Source organism: Coffea arabica, chromosome 8c (assembly GCF_036785885.1).
Source record: "Coffea arabica cultivar ET-39 chromosome 8c, Coffea Arabica ET-39 HiFi, whole genome shotgun sequence".
Lineage (NCBI taxonomy): Eukaryota > Viridiplantae > Streptophyta > Magnoliopsida > Gentianales > Rubiaceae > Coffea > Coffea arabica.
The window spans coordinates 20,999,478-21,014,109 of record NC_092325.1 but is presented as its reverse complement, the minus strand read 5'-3'; the positions used below and the strand labels follow the sequence as shown (position 1 = coordinate 21,014,109).

The window sequence follows — 14,632 nt, the reverse complement described above, 5'->3', positions numbered from 1 at the left end:
AGTTAGAAGCTCAATGAGGTACCAAAAGTATAAACAGTAGAAATCATGAGAAATCACTTTTAAGGCACTTATTCACATCAAATACGAGAAATGAACGAACACCACAATGTAAAGGATACAGGTGGCTCTCAGGAGCCAAATCCCCATTGCCATACTAGATCCAACCTCGTTGACCCTCCGTCAACGTTCAAATAAAGGAACCAATCCAATAGAACACTACTTTAACGCCAAAATCCCGTTCACCAATCATACCCACTTACTGGACCCGAACGCCAAACAGGAACAGGAATGGTAATACTCGAGTACACCAGAAATTCAGAGTCTCTAATACCCATAGATTCCCCAGGAACAGGCACCCATGGATTGTCAATTTTCTCGACCAAGCCCTTGCTGGCTCGTTTCAATCAACTCCCCATGAGGTTGAGCTCAGATTTAACAGGAAGGTCGTTGGATGCACTTCCAAATGACATTATAATAGGCGCAGGTAACAGATTCAAGTATATACAGGAAACAAGTCACACAGGCTAGAGAGCGAGTATGATAAAGTACACCCTCGTCTCGTACAAAATAAACAGTCGGGAAATACATTCAAATAGCAATTTGCAAGTACAGATAATCAGTTTAGTAATAATTCAGGGGAATGGTACACTCACCGGTTCAAATACAGATACTTCGAAAGTTTTCACTTCAAACTGGCTTTAATTGCCAAGAAACTCTAAAATAACCAAAGTAAAACAATTGAAGGTTTCACATCCAAAATCGAGTAAACGGAATGCACAAGTGAGACTCGACTACATGTCGTGCGCCTTTCCAGGTTAAGTACTAGTACAAAAAAATAAAATATGACTTTTGAGCAAAAAGATAACACTTGGTCCTAGGGTTACAAACAATCCCCAAAACCCTTCATTTTTACTAAGATCAACTCAACTTGAAGGAATTGCGTAGCCCTAAAATTTTGGGCAGCATGCCCTCTGTATTTTGCTATATTCCAGCCATTTATAGCTTTATTATTTTTCCTCAACTCAATCCAATCCAACATATAAAAAATCTCAATACAATAGCCCTTCAACTAGGCTCAAGTTCATCCAAATACAAAGCAAGTCTAGGAATGCAACTGGAAATCAAGTTTTAAGGACAAAAGCTAAATAGCAGGTTTGACGTCTCTTAGCGTATCGATCACAACTGAAGCTACGCTAATCAGATTGTGGTGTAATTTAAACCATTTTGAACCTAATACATAGAGGTACAACTTTGATGAAGACCACTCAGTCCAGTTCGTAGTGTATCTAGGTCAAATTTTCAAATTACAGAACCAAAATCTCACAATCAGACTAGTTAACCACACTATGATTGAACGACAATAACTCAGGCTACCGAAATTCGATTGAGGTATATCTTATGGCGTTTCGAAGCCAAGACATATACCTATATTTCTTATGAAGACCTCCAAAGTTAAATAATGCATTTTCATGGTCAAAAATGAAAAACTCCACGAAAACAGAAATCTGTCCGCGAAACAGGATTCATGGGCAGTCAATGGTACTTCAGTCATTTCACATGGTACAGTACTCCGATTAAGCTGAAAATTTGTAGGAGGCTAGTTAACACCATTTTCTACAACTTTTATGTTTTAACCTAAGCCTGATTCGGCCTCTAACAAGGGCAAACAGAACCGGGCAGAACAGGGCAAATTGGAATCCTAACACTGAAATTTGACGCACAAGCTGAAATTTTCCGCAAATAACCGCAATTAACGCACAAGGGATCCATTTAACACAATTTAGAGCCATCAATCCAAGGCCAACCATAATCATCATATGAAAACAAAAAAATCCCAAAAGAAATCAGAAATTTAACTAACTTCACTTTAATCCATGAAATCTTCCACAAAATCACATCTTTAACCAACACAAGTCATTAATTTGACATTATCAAGACCAAAGAAAGAATTCCCTAGCTACTCACCTTACAACCTCAAGAAAGGAAGCAACTTAGCACCACTTTCTTCCAAACCATTTCACCAACAACCTTACTACTACTAAACTAAGGATTTTTTTGGAGAAATTGGAAGTTTAATCGGTTGGATTTGCTAGATTGAGCAAGATTGAGAGCAAGAGTGTTGAGAGTTTTCTTTTCTTTCCTTGTTGAGAGGGCCGGCCAAAGGCGTGAGGGAAATGAAGATTTTTTGGTCAATTTTGGGATTTTAGTAAAGTTAATGAATAGTGGTCAAAGTCCAAGATTAAGTCACCAAGTGACACTTGTCACCTTTTTGTTTCAAAGCTATCATTTTGTCTCTCCAATGATAGTCCATATAGGTGACCTCTAATTATCTCTTAACACCTGATAAATTAAACCCGGTATACAAAATTTAACTTAGTTGGCCGAATTTTATCAAACTTCCCACACTAGCGGGTCCCACGCCAGGTATACACTCCTAATTTCGCACGAACTAATTTATACTAGAAAAATGATTTTAAAAAAACTATATTTACTTATAAAAATTTCTGAAAAATCAATATATTAGGGTATAATGAAGAAAATGCATGCGAGAAAATAAAATAAAATATTCTAAAAGAAAGAAAATTTAGGTCCTCACATTTAATAGCAAACATCAATCCAGATTGAATTAGATACCACTTTTTAAGGAGAAAACTTAATACGATTTGGGTCAAATCTTACTTTTTTAGAGGCAAAATAAATATGATTTGGATCACTTATTTAATTACAAATGGGATCTAACCTTTTTACTTCTAAAAAAAGGTTTTGTGTAGATCACGTGATGAATTAAAGGTAAAAAGTGATCGAAAATTTAAGTTGGGACCAAATTTTACCGATTTGATTTTCTAAAAGACGCAAGTTACCATTTTAAAAGTGAAAATGAAAAAATTCATTTGACAAAACATGATAAATGTTTTGAAGGATTTTTCCAAAAAATGTACATATAACAAACATTTTTTGTGACGCCCCCACCTCTCCCTAGGACGAACCCTAGGGTATCAGCGGGGCGCCTGTTCAACTCTCATCACAGCTCACACACTCATTCTAGTTTAATATAGAATCACAAGTCAACCATAGATTTAGAATTAAGAAATAATTTGAATATACAAGTCAAATTCTTCTAAGGCTACTATTTACAATTACAGTCCAAAACTCCAAAAAATAACAAAATTTACACTTCAAATATCTCCAATGTCATACAAAAGATTCACTAGTTTCAATAAAAAAAAACCGTTAGTCTAGAACTACCAACTTCCACTTTCAAATCCTATTAAGGAAAATAATTTAGGGTAAGCTAACGCTTAATGAGACCAAAAAAATCAAGCAAGCAAATAAGTAGCACAAATTAAATCAAATATCACACTTAAAAGTGACTTAACATGAAATTTCATTTAAGTGCACAAATAGGAAGTAAAACAGAAGTAAAAAGGATATAGGAACTCTCAGGAACTAAATCCACACTGCTTCGATACTCTTGAACCACAAATTCCAAATGTTGACACTCCGTCAACCAAGCAAGTAACAAGTCCGCAGAACCCCACTTTTCACCAATTTTCATCCACCATTACACCCCCTGTCGGGCCCGCAGGTCAAACAAGATGTGATATTACTCGAGTATATCCAAGCAAGTCAAGTACACGATCCCAAAGTTCACCAAACTCCTCAACCAAGCCCTTGTTGGCTTGAGTTGAATGGCTAGCCATTGGGTTTTGGGCGTCCCCCCAAGTACAATTGGTTGATGAGTCAATGCTCCAATCAACTTAAAATTGAACAGAGCACCGAATCGGGATGAGAAGCACCTCCCACCCGAATAGGGTGTGGTACATGCTGCCACTTAGTGCTCACGAGTCAAAACATGTTTGAATACAAGTGCAAGTCATACAAATTCATATTTCAAGTAGCAAGCATTCAAGAGGAAGAGGATGAGGGCGATAAAGTACACCCTTACCTAGGCAAGTTCACGAATCATATAATACTTGTACAAATATCATTTCAATCATAGCAACATGAAGCATGCACTTGACACTCACCAAAAGTCAAGAGCAAAATGAGAGCTAAAGCAAGAGGTCAAACGAGCTCCTCGGTGTACACGTGATCACCTAAGACATGCACAATCACGGTTATCTAGGTATTCGACCAAGGTTAATAAAAAAATTTCCTCATACTACCCCGACTCAAAAGCCACAAGTCCAAGTCAAATTAAAAGAGACTTTCTCGCTTAATCACTGCAACAATGTTCAAAGGGGACTCAAAAGTCATTTTTAAGTCAAATTGTGGCAAGAAATTTTGTTTTTAAAAGGAGAGTACCATACTTAACTTTTTGGCACAAAAATCGAGGAAAGAAAAAATTACTTTCATATTTTAAAACATCTAATCCTATGCCCAAGTTTTAGAATATAAAGGAGTGTTCACGTTTTCTAAACTTATGGAGTCAAAAATCATCAAAATGCTACTTATTTTCATAGTAATTATTGAAGTTAAAAGTTCCAAGTTTCAAAAATAAAGCTAGTGAAATTTCTCAAGAATTATTCTAGTTAAACGCTCCAATTTATGGTTCATTTTCATGGAAACTACGAGCATAAGACTAGGAGGTGAAATCCATTTCTCAAGTATGAAATAAGATGCAAATAATCAAGAAAGTTAGGCTTGAAACCTAGAAAATATTCCCAATCCACTTTTTAAACTTTTGCCTCTTTATAAGGAAAATTCAGTTTTGGTAACATTATTTGAAAAATCATAACTTGAGTTACATAAATCAAAAATTTGTAAATCTTATACCATTGCAAAATAAACTCAATGAAATAAAACTCTCTAGAAGACATTTTACCCAGATTCAACTCAGAAGTTAATCAAATTTTAGTTCCAAATCACTGCTATAGCAAGAACAGGGCAAAACAGTCTCGAATTTCAGTGAAATTTGAAAATTTGGAAAAATTCATAGGAATCAAACTAGCCCTTGAAATTTATACCACTGAAAGAGCTCCAAGTCTGGTTTCAAACGCAATAAATGGAACTCAATTTGGATTTTTCTACAGCAAGATACAACAATTTTTCAAAGTTGATTTTTGAAACTTGATACACGAAATTCCAGCTTTGAACACCCGACATAGTTTGTAAATCAGGTCATAGCTAAGGCTACACAAATCCAAAATTAACGTGGTTTATAGAGTTGAAAACTAGATTCAAAATTCTAAAAATCACTAGAAGAAACTGTCTTCAAATTCATTTCGTAAGGGGAGTGAAAATGAGTTACAAATTACAACTGTGCTTGACTCTCGGTTAGAACAGTGAGTGAAAATAGTCAACTTTGCCAGTTCACTGCAACTTATAGAAAACAAACTAGCCGGTGCATTGTATACCGTTAGAAAACCCTCGGAGTCTAGTTTCACCTGCCTCAAACGGCACTTGATTTCGACTCCTATATGAAAAATTATGTGCTGTTTAGTACACACTAGTCGGCTGCACTGATAAGAAATTTTCAGGTTTGGTTTCCTCCCTTTAACCTAACTTTAACTCATTCAAATAAAGTGCTTTTTGGAACATAATTTACACACATATAACCCAACACGTAGTAAATATTTTTGCATCAATATAACTACAAATTTTGAAATTAAAACAAGAGAAACAAGCCAGCAAAAATTGGACAGCCTTGCTTTTTCTTTCTCTTCAAATTTTTCTCTCCAACTCTCACACCAAAACCAAGCTAGAAATCACTAAAACAACAACCAAACAAACAAGAAATCTTCAACGCCACTACCTAACAATTTTTCTCAAGGCATCTCCCTAATGTCAAGGTTCATGGAACCCATCAACAAAGCCAAGCTCATTTAGCTAAAAACTAACAAAAAACTAATTAAAAGATGAAAGAAAAATGGGAGCTTTGAGGGTTACCTTTCCTCCAAGAGTAGTAAGCAAAACCACAAGAAATCAAGCTCTAAACCACCAAGAGTCTCTCCTCCTCCAAGTCTCCAACTAAGCTTGAGGATAATCCAAGAGAGTGAGCAAAGTTGGAGTAAGTTTTAGTGAGCAAAATGAAGAAGAAAGATTGAAACTTTCTTGGCTAAATGGAGGATGCAGTGCTCAGCCAAGAGAGGGAGAAGAGAAAGAGTTTGTGTGTGATTTTGGTGAAGTGATTTTGATGAAAGAAAGATGGGACATAAAGTTATTTTTGGTGCAAAAGTCAACAATTTAATAGTAGCCCATTAGTGCTCCTAATTAATTTTAATTCAACTCACTCACCTCTAATCTCTCAATTAACTTTTCTTAGACTACAATTGATCATCCTTAACTCTCCACAACCACTGCACTCTTAGACCAAATATCGCCTCGAAAAATGTGTATTCACTAATTTTCATTAATCACGCGACAGAAAATTAACTTTACAAGCAAACGTTTTGAAATTATAAAAATGAGGCAATGTACCATGCAAATGCAATTAAAATGAATGTAATAAATTAATTGGAGTAAATGAATAAATAATGAAATAAATAAATAAACCAGGTTAAGAAAATTTCAGGTCTTTACATCCTTCCCTCCTTAAATGAATTTGTTCTGGAAATTCATATCTTGATCTACAAATAACTCTGGATATTTCTTTCGAATCTCCTCTTCCACTTTCCAAGTTACTTCATCGATTCCATGATTTCTCCATAAAACCTTCACTAGAGGAATTTGCTTGCGTTTTAACTCCTTCACTTTTCGATCTAAGAGCTTTACCGGCCTTTCTTCATATAACAAATTCTCATCAATTTCTACTTTTTTCAATCGTAACACATGGAACGGGTCGGGATGATATTTCTTAAGTATGGAGACATGGAGGACATCATGAATTCTGGATAAACTCAAAAGTAATTCCAACTTGTAAGCCACGTTCCCTACGCGTTGGATAACCTTATAATACAAATCTCGATTATAACTTCTTTCCTTTTCCCGCCATTAGACTCGCTTTCAAATGTGTAATTTTAAGGAACACTTTATCTCCAACCTTAAATTTTAAATCTTTCCTCCGATTATCTGCATAGCTCTTTTGGCGGTTTTGAACTGTTCGAATCCTTTGACGTATCAATTTCACCTTCTCAAAAGCTTCCTCAATTCAAGGTACGGTAGTCAAGTATAAAATCTTCTTCTCCCCAACTTCGTTCCAATGAATCGGAGATCGACACTTTCGACCATAAAAAGTTTCGTAAGGAGCCATTTGTATTGAGGAATGAAAACTGTTGTTATAAGCGAATTCTACCAACATAAGGTATTGACTCCAATTTTCTCACCATTAAACTGGCCACTTGCACCTTACGACTTAGGGCATCTGCCACTACATTACCTTTTTCAGGGTGGTAGTTAAGCATACAATTATAATCTTCCAAAAATTTCACCCATCTACGTTGCCTTAAATTTAACTTCTTTTGAAAAAATAAATACTTAAAACTCTTGTGATCAGTGAAAATCTCGAAAGTCACCCCATATAGATAATGTCTCCACTTTTTCAAGATAAACATGTGATGCCCCCCACTTCTCCCTAAGGCGAACCAAAGGGTATCCGTGGGACGCCTGCCCAGCTATCGTCAGGACTCGATACAATTCCCATTCAAACTTAATACAGTAATAGCTAATACGACAAGACAAAGTAAGAAAGTGAAGTCGCTTCCATAAATAATATCCGAGCTTACACCACAAGTTCAAAATACATCAACTTTTCCAAAATATACAACTGCCAAAAGACGTCTAGTCGGTTACATTCGAAACCTTAGTACAAAAGTTCATCCTAAAGGTTTCTCCAAGTTTCACTCCGTGTCTGTTCCTGTTAAGGAAAACAAATCTACAGGGTGAGCAATTGTTCGTGAGGCTAAAAACACACATGCAAGCACGTTGTCCAAGCAACAATCCCATTTAACAAGTAAAACCATAATATTCAAGTAAATAACAATTCGGACGAGAAAAGTAAACAGAAACAATTCAAGAATATAAGAGCTCTCAGGAGCTAAGTCCCACTTGCTGTGCCGAACCTCAATCGTATACCTTCCTGTGATGATGCTCCGTCAACCGGGTCGGTATTTCAAATCCGTAGTACTCCACTTACTTCTCATTTCCGTCCACCATACATCGCATCGGACCCGAACTTCATTTATAAGGCGATACTATACGATTATGTCAAGTGAGATCTCTCTAATAGATCAATCTTATCATGTTATTCTCATGGCTTACCAAGGTTTTCGACCAAATCCATGACGGCTCGAGTCGCAGGGTCAGCCTATGAGTTTGGGCGTCCCCCATTTAACATTTATGAGTCGAGAAGATTCACTCCAACGACGTATGCAGTCATAGCATATCATTCCATTTCATTCAATCCATTCAATATATTTTGGTCCATTCATTTCATTTCAATAAATTCAATCATGATTTATTCAAATGAGAATGAGTGCGGTAAAATACACATTCGACTCAACATTTCCAAAATTTCAATCACTAGCAACAATTAAGCACGTAACAATTCACATACACTTGACACTCACCTAGTAAAAAGGAGAGTGTGCTGTGCAATTCAAGTACTTAAGCGTCCGTTGTGAGGTCCTCTTGAAGGTCTTCTCGAGTGCCTGAGCAAACAATAATTAACTATCACTCACTATCACTTAAAATCCCCAATTATCAAGGAAGATTGCACACTTGTACAATCTTAGAGAATATCATAAGAATGAGCGTTAATTTTTCGTAGATTGAGGCTCAAAAGTGGGGTTTAATAATACAAGAAAAATATAATTTTCATCTTTGAAATCAAGTGTAAAACGATCACCCAAAATCGAAGGAAAATGGAGAGTTCTAAAAACTCAATTTCCTTTAAGTTCAGAAATTTCAGATTTGAGGTGCGATCTCTATAGGTTCAAAATTAGAAAACTTGATACCGTTGGAAACTACTTCCAAAGTACTAAAAGTTCTTAGAAGACACTTTTCCATGATTCAAAATGGAAGATACTCAAATTTCAGCTTAAAATTGCTGATTTGGACTCACAAGACAGATTCGGGGTTGGTTTTTGGCAAATTTTGGAAATTCGGCAAAATTCACAGAATGCGAACTAGCCTCTCAAATTTGAAACTCAATTAGAGTTATAATAAGTTTAAAACACAACACATAGATCATGAATTGGAGTTTTGAGCGCCAAGATATAGCAGCTCAAAGTTGGTTCAAAATGAAGACCATTGGGCAATTTTTCAGATTTGAAACATGAACTTTGGGACATCAGTTGGGCATCGAAATGAACTTGGAATGGCACCAAATTTGGTGTGATTACACTACCATATAAGGGATACTCCTCTATCAAATTTCATACAAAAATTCATACGGGAAGTTAGTTAACAAGACCACTAAAGTTCCAGGAATTTCCAAGGCAATTCTGCCTTATGCTTCCGTTTCCCTTATTTAGAACCTTTGGCCAATGAAATCATCCCAAACATAGTTCATTTATGAAGAAAAGGTCTAATAAACCTCCAACATGCATTTGATAGGTGATTAATACCAAAAGTTTCAAAATAACAAGTCCCAATTCGCGGTAAGCCATTCGGCTAGCCAAAATTAGGGTTTTCAATCACTGATGCAATTCTGTAATTTGCCCATAACTTAGACAATTCAACTTAGAATTGATCATGGTTGGTGGCTTTGGAAACTACATTCATAAGGCTACAAATCATCATAAGAAATGGTTTTGAAATTTAGATCATAGCTAGTTTGAATTCATGCAACAAGTCCCAGCACCTCATTGACTCTCTAGCAGAGTAACAAAACAGGACAGGTAACCTTGAAGAATTGGTACTACTCACTCAAGTCAAATTAGGTGATGCATTTTATACTGTTAGAAAACTGAAAGTGTCCAGTTTCAAATGCCACAGACAGTACATGATTTCGACTTCGGAGCAAAGAGTTATGATCATTTAAAGTTCGCTGCCAGAGTACCTCTGTACACGTTTTCCAGGTTTGAACATGTTTCGAAAATGCAACTTTTACCCAACCAAATCAAGTGATTTTTAATGAAAACTTTCCACACAATCTATATAACATATCTACATCAAAATCAAGGCAATTTAATATAACTAACTAATACTTGAATAATTAATCATAAAAATAACTATTTTGGAAATAAAACCATGAGTACTCACACATATTAATTCCTCAAGCCTCCAATTTGTCGCACGATGAGATATTCGAAAACTTTCGACGCGAACACGGTATAAGCTTAATCAGAACTCATTTACCTCTAATTCTTCAATTAACTTTTCTTAATCTACTATTGATCATTCTTAATTCTCCAAGATAATTGCACTCTCGGATAGAATTTTGTCTCGAAACACATGTACTCATTATTCCTCACTTAAACGAACCTCCAAAAAATTAAATTTGCTAACGGAACGTTTTAAAAACATAAGGAAGACATTGTTCCATACGAATGGACTTAAAATAGTTGAAATAAATTATTCGGAGAAATGGTGAATAAATATTTAAATAAACCAATAACATTCGATAAAAATAAGAAAATTTTCGGGTCCTCACAAAACACCACTGCCTGAGGATCATCCAAGAGAATGAGCAAAGTTGAACAATGGGTCAGGTAATTCTGCTCATGAGGTTTTAACTTACTGGAGGCATACGCAATCACTTTTTCATTTTGCATTAATACACATCCTAAACTATCTTTTGAAGCATCTGTATAAATCACAAAACCATCTCCTCCGCTCGGCAATGCTAATACAGGTGGCTCAAACCTAACTTGAAAAATATCACATGCTCCTTGCAGTTGATCAAATAACTCATCTCTGTGAGGCAAAGGGTATTTGTTCTTAATAGTCACATCATTCAAGTCTCGATAGTCTATACATAGTCTTAAACTTTCATCTTTCTTCTTAACAAAGAGCACTGGAGCTTCTCACGGTGAATCACTTTCTCTAATAAAGCATCTTTCTAATAAATCTTGCAACTGCAATTTCAATTCTTTTAATTCAATTGGAGTCATCCTGTAAGGCGTTTTAGAGATAGGTGCCGTCTCCGGAACTACATCAATTTTAAACACTATTTCTCTCTCTGGAGGCAACGTTTCTAATTTCTCAGGAAAGACATTGAGAAATTTCTTCACTACTGGCACATTTTCTAACTTCACCTTGTCCTCAGGTGTGTTTATAAGAAAAGTTAGATATCCTTTAGCCCCACTACTCAACAATTTTCTAACTCGAATCCCTGAAATTAGAACAGACGATGCTAGTCTACCCCTCACACCTAACTTCAAAGTTGCTTTCCCCGAGATGCGTAATTCTACTAATTTCATCTTACAATCCAATTGAGTATGGTATCGAGCTAACCAATCCATCCCAAGTATCACATCATATCGCTTAATTGCTAAACTCATTAAATCTGCCAATAATTTCCTCTCACCAACCCAAATCTCACAATTTCTATAAATCTTATTAGCAAATTAGGCATTAGTTCCCCGTAAGAGTTTTAATGCATAATTTAAAAAGGTAAATAAGTATAGAAATTTAAAAACATATGCAAGTTGCAAGAACACTTTAAAATTAAAACATAATTCTTTACATAAACTAAAAGCCATGTTACAAGTCAAGAGTGCATAAAACAAGTTAACAATGTCGAGTACAGGACATAGGCATCCAAGTGCCACAAAATATTAGGGGTACATGCAACAGAATACAAAAGGTCTCAAGGCGAGGATCATCTCTTCTAAATCCTTAGCAAAAGTAAAAAGATTAGAAGATCACTAATATAAGTGGACCGAACTAGTAGACCCCACATCCTCATAAGGATTCTCTTTGGGGTTCTCGGGATTCTTCTCCCTGGGCTTTATCTTCACCTCATCACTAGGGGTAACATCCCAAGTTCCACCTCTACCCATGGCCTCCTCTATGTGATCAGGCATGGTCAAACACTCCGCCATAATGCCATACACACGATCCCTCACCTCCTCTATAATCCGAATGAGGTGCCTATCGGTCGCCTAAAACTGAGCGTGGGAGGCGTTAGCCCTCTAATGCTCTTCGAGAACCCTAACTTCTAGCTTCTGAATCCTGACAGTTTGGGCCTCTATAGTGGCCCTGATCTCTTCTCTCTCTACTCGAGCTACCTTGAGGTCATGGGTCACTGTCTCCTCTCCTCAACTACCCTTAACACCACGTGGTTAGGATAGGAGAATCTCTCTCGGCACGGGCACGTCCTAACTCGACTGGCGGGTGACCACCGAAGAGGGGATCCGCCTCCGACCGTTCGAAATCGAATCACTGGGGAAGGTCCCTCGATCTTATTACTGTCGCTACCACTATCCATATCCTACAAATAACCCACAAGCTTAGTGTTAGATCCTTGAAATCACTAGGGCCATTCAAAGATTTAACTTCAGATTTATCACGGATTTCTATAACCAAAAGTTCACGACTAAGAACTCCTAAGACTATTCTAGGTAATTCAAATCTAGCGCTCTGATACCAACTGTAACACCCCCACTTCTCCCTAGGACGAATCCTAGGGTATCAGCGGAGCGCCTACTCAATTCTCGTCAGGACTCATGTACTCATTCTATCTTAATAGAGAATCACAAGTCAACTATAGATTTAGGATTAATAAATAATTTGAATATACAAGCCAAATTCTTCTAAAACTACCATTTACAATTACAGTCTAAAACCCCCAAATATAACAAAATTTACACTTCGAATGTCTCCAATGTCATACAAAAGATTCACTAGTTTCAACAAAAAAAAATTGCTAGTCTAGAGCTACCAACTTTCACTTCCAAGTCCTGTTAAGGAAAACAATTTAAGGTGAACTATGGCTCAGTGAGATCAAGAAAATCAAGCAAGCAAGCAAGCAACACAAATTAAATCAAATATCATACTTAAAAGTGACTTAACATGAAATTTCATTTAAGTGCACAAATAGAAAGTAAAACACAAGTAGAAAGGATACAGGAGCTCTCAAAAGCTGAATCCACACTGCTTCACGATACTCTTGAACCACATTTTTCAAATGTTGACACTCTGTCAACCAAACAAGTAACAAGTCTGTAGAACCCCACTTTTCACCAATTTCCGTCCACCGTTACACCTTTTGCCGGGCCTGCACGTCAAATAAGATGTGATATTACTCGACTATATCCAAGCAAGTCAAGTACACGATCCCAAAGTTCACGAAACTCTTCAACCAAGCCCTTGCTGGCTTGAGTTGGCGTCCCCACAAGTACAATTGGTCAATGAGACAACACTCCAATCGGTTTAAAATCGATCATAGCATTGAGTCGGGATGAGAGGCACCTCCCACCCAAATAGAGTGTGGTACATGCTGTCGTTTAGTGTTCACGAGTCAAAACATGCTTGAGCACAAGTACAAGTCAGACAAATTCATATTTCAAATAGCAAGCATTCAAGAGGGAGAGGACGAGGGCGATAAAGTACACCCTCGCCTCGGCAAGTTCACAAATCACATAGCACTTGTACAAATATCATTTCAATCATAGCAACATGAAGCATGAACTGGACACTCATCAAAAGTCAAGAGCAAAACGAGAGTAAAAGCAAGAGGTCAAATGAGCTCCTCGGTGTACACGTGATCACCTGAGACATGCACAATCACGGTTACCAAGGTATTCGACCAAGGTTAATAAGAAAATTTCCTCATGCTACCCACACTCAAAAGCTACAAGTCCAAGTCAAATTAAAAGGGACTTTTCGTTTAATCACTGAAACAATACTCAAGGGGGACTCAAAAGTTGTTTTTGAGTCAAGTTGTGCCAAGAAATTTCTATTTTAAAAGGAGAGTACCATATTTAATTTTTGGCACGAAAATCGTGGAAAGAAAAAATGGTTTTCATATCTTAAAACTTCTAATCCTATGTCCAAGTTTTAGAATATAAAGGAGTGTTCACGTTTTTTAAACTTATGGAGTTAAAATTCATCAAAACGCTACTTATTTTCATAGTAATTATTGAAGTTAAAAGTTTCAAGTTTCAAATATAAAGTTAGGGAAATTCCTAAAGAATTATTCTAGATAAACGTTCCAATTGATGGTTCATTTTCATGGAAACCAAGGGCATAAGACTAAGAGGTGAAATTCATTTTTCAAGTATGAAATGAAATGCAAATAATCAAGAAAGTTAGGATTGAAACCTAGAAAATGTTCCCAATCCACTTTTTAAGCTTTTGCTTAAAATTCAGTTTTGGCAACATTCTTTGAAAAATCATAACTTGAGTTTCATAAATCCAAAATTTGTAATCTTATACCGTTAAAAAATAGACTCAATGAAATAAAACTCTCTAGAAGACACTTTTTCCAGATTCAAATCAGAAGTTAGTCATATTTTAGTTCCAAATCATTGCTTTAGCAAGAACAGGGGAAAACAGTCTAGAATTTTAGTAAAATTGAAAATTTGGCAAAATTCATAGGAATTGAACTAGCCCTTGAAATTTATACCACTGAAAGAACTCCAAGTCCGGTTTCAAACGCAATAAACAGAACTCAATTTGAATTTTTCTACACCAAGATACAACAGTTTTCCTAAAGCTGATTTTTGAAACTTGATACACGAAATTTCAGCTTTGAAACAACCGACACTGTTTGTAAATTAGGTCATATCTAAGGCTACACAAGTCC

At 36.3% G+C, this 14,632-nt stretch overlaps 1 protein-coding gene across 1 annotated transcript; it reads right to left on the bottom strand.

Moving 5' to 3' along the window:
* Nucleotides 1-10,907: 10,907 nt before the first annotated feature.
* Nucleotides 10,908-11,927, bottom strand: LOC140013411 (uncharacterized). Its single transcript, XM_072062685.1, has 2 exons — nt 11,779-11,927; nt 10,908-11,430 (listed from the first exon to the last, which is right to left on the bottom strand). Exons 1-2 carry the CDS (start codon nt 11,925-11,927, stop codon nt 10,908-10,910), a joined length of 672 nt encoding a protein of 223 aa, XP_071918786.1.
* Nucleotides 11,928-14,632: the final 2,705 nt, after the last annotated feature.

Coding starts and splice junctions, on each gene's coding strand:
- LOC140013411 (XM_072062685.1), bottom strand. CDS start 11,927: ATGGCGGAGTGTTTGACCATGCCTGATCACATAGAGGAGGCCATGGGT. Junction 11,431..11,778: donor AATCCTTATGAGGATGTGGG/GTCTACTAGTTC, acceptor TAAGATTTATAG/AAATTGTGAGATTTGGGTTG.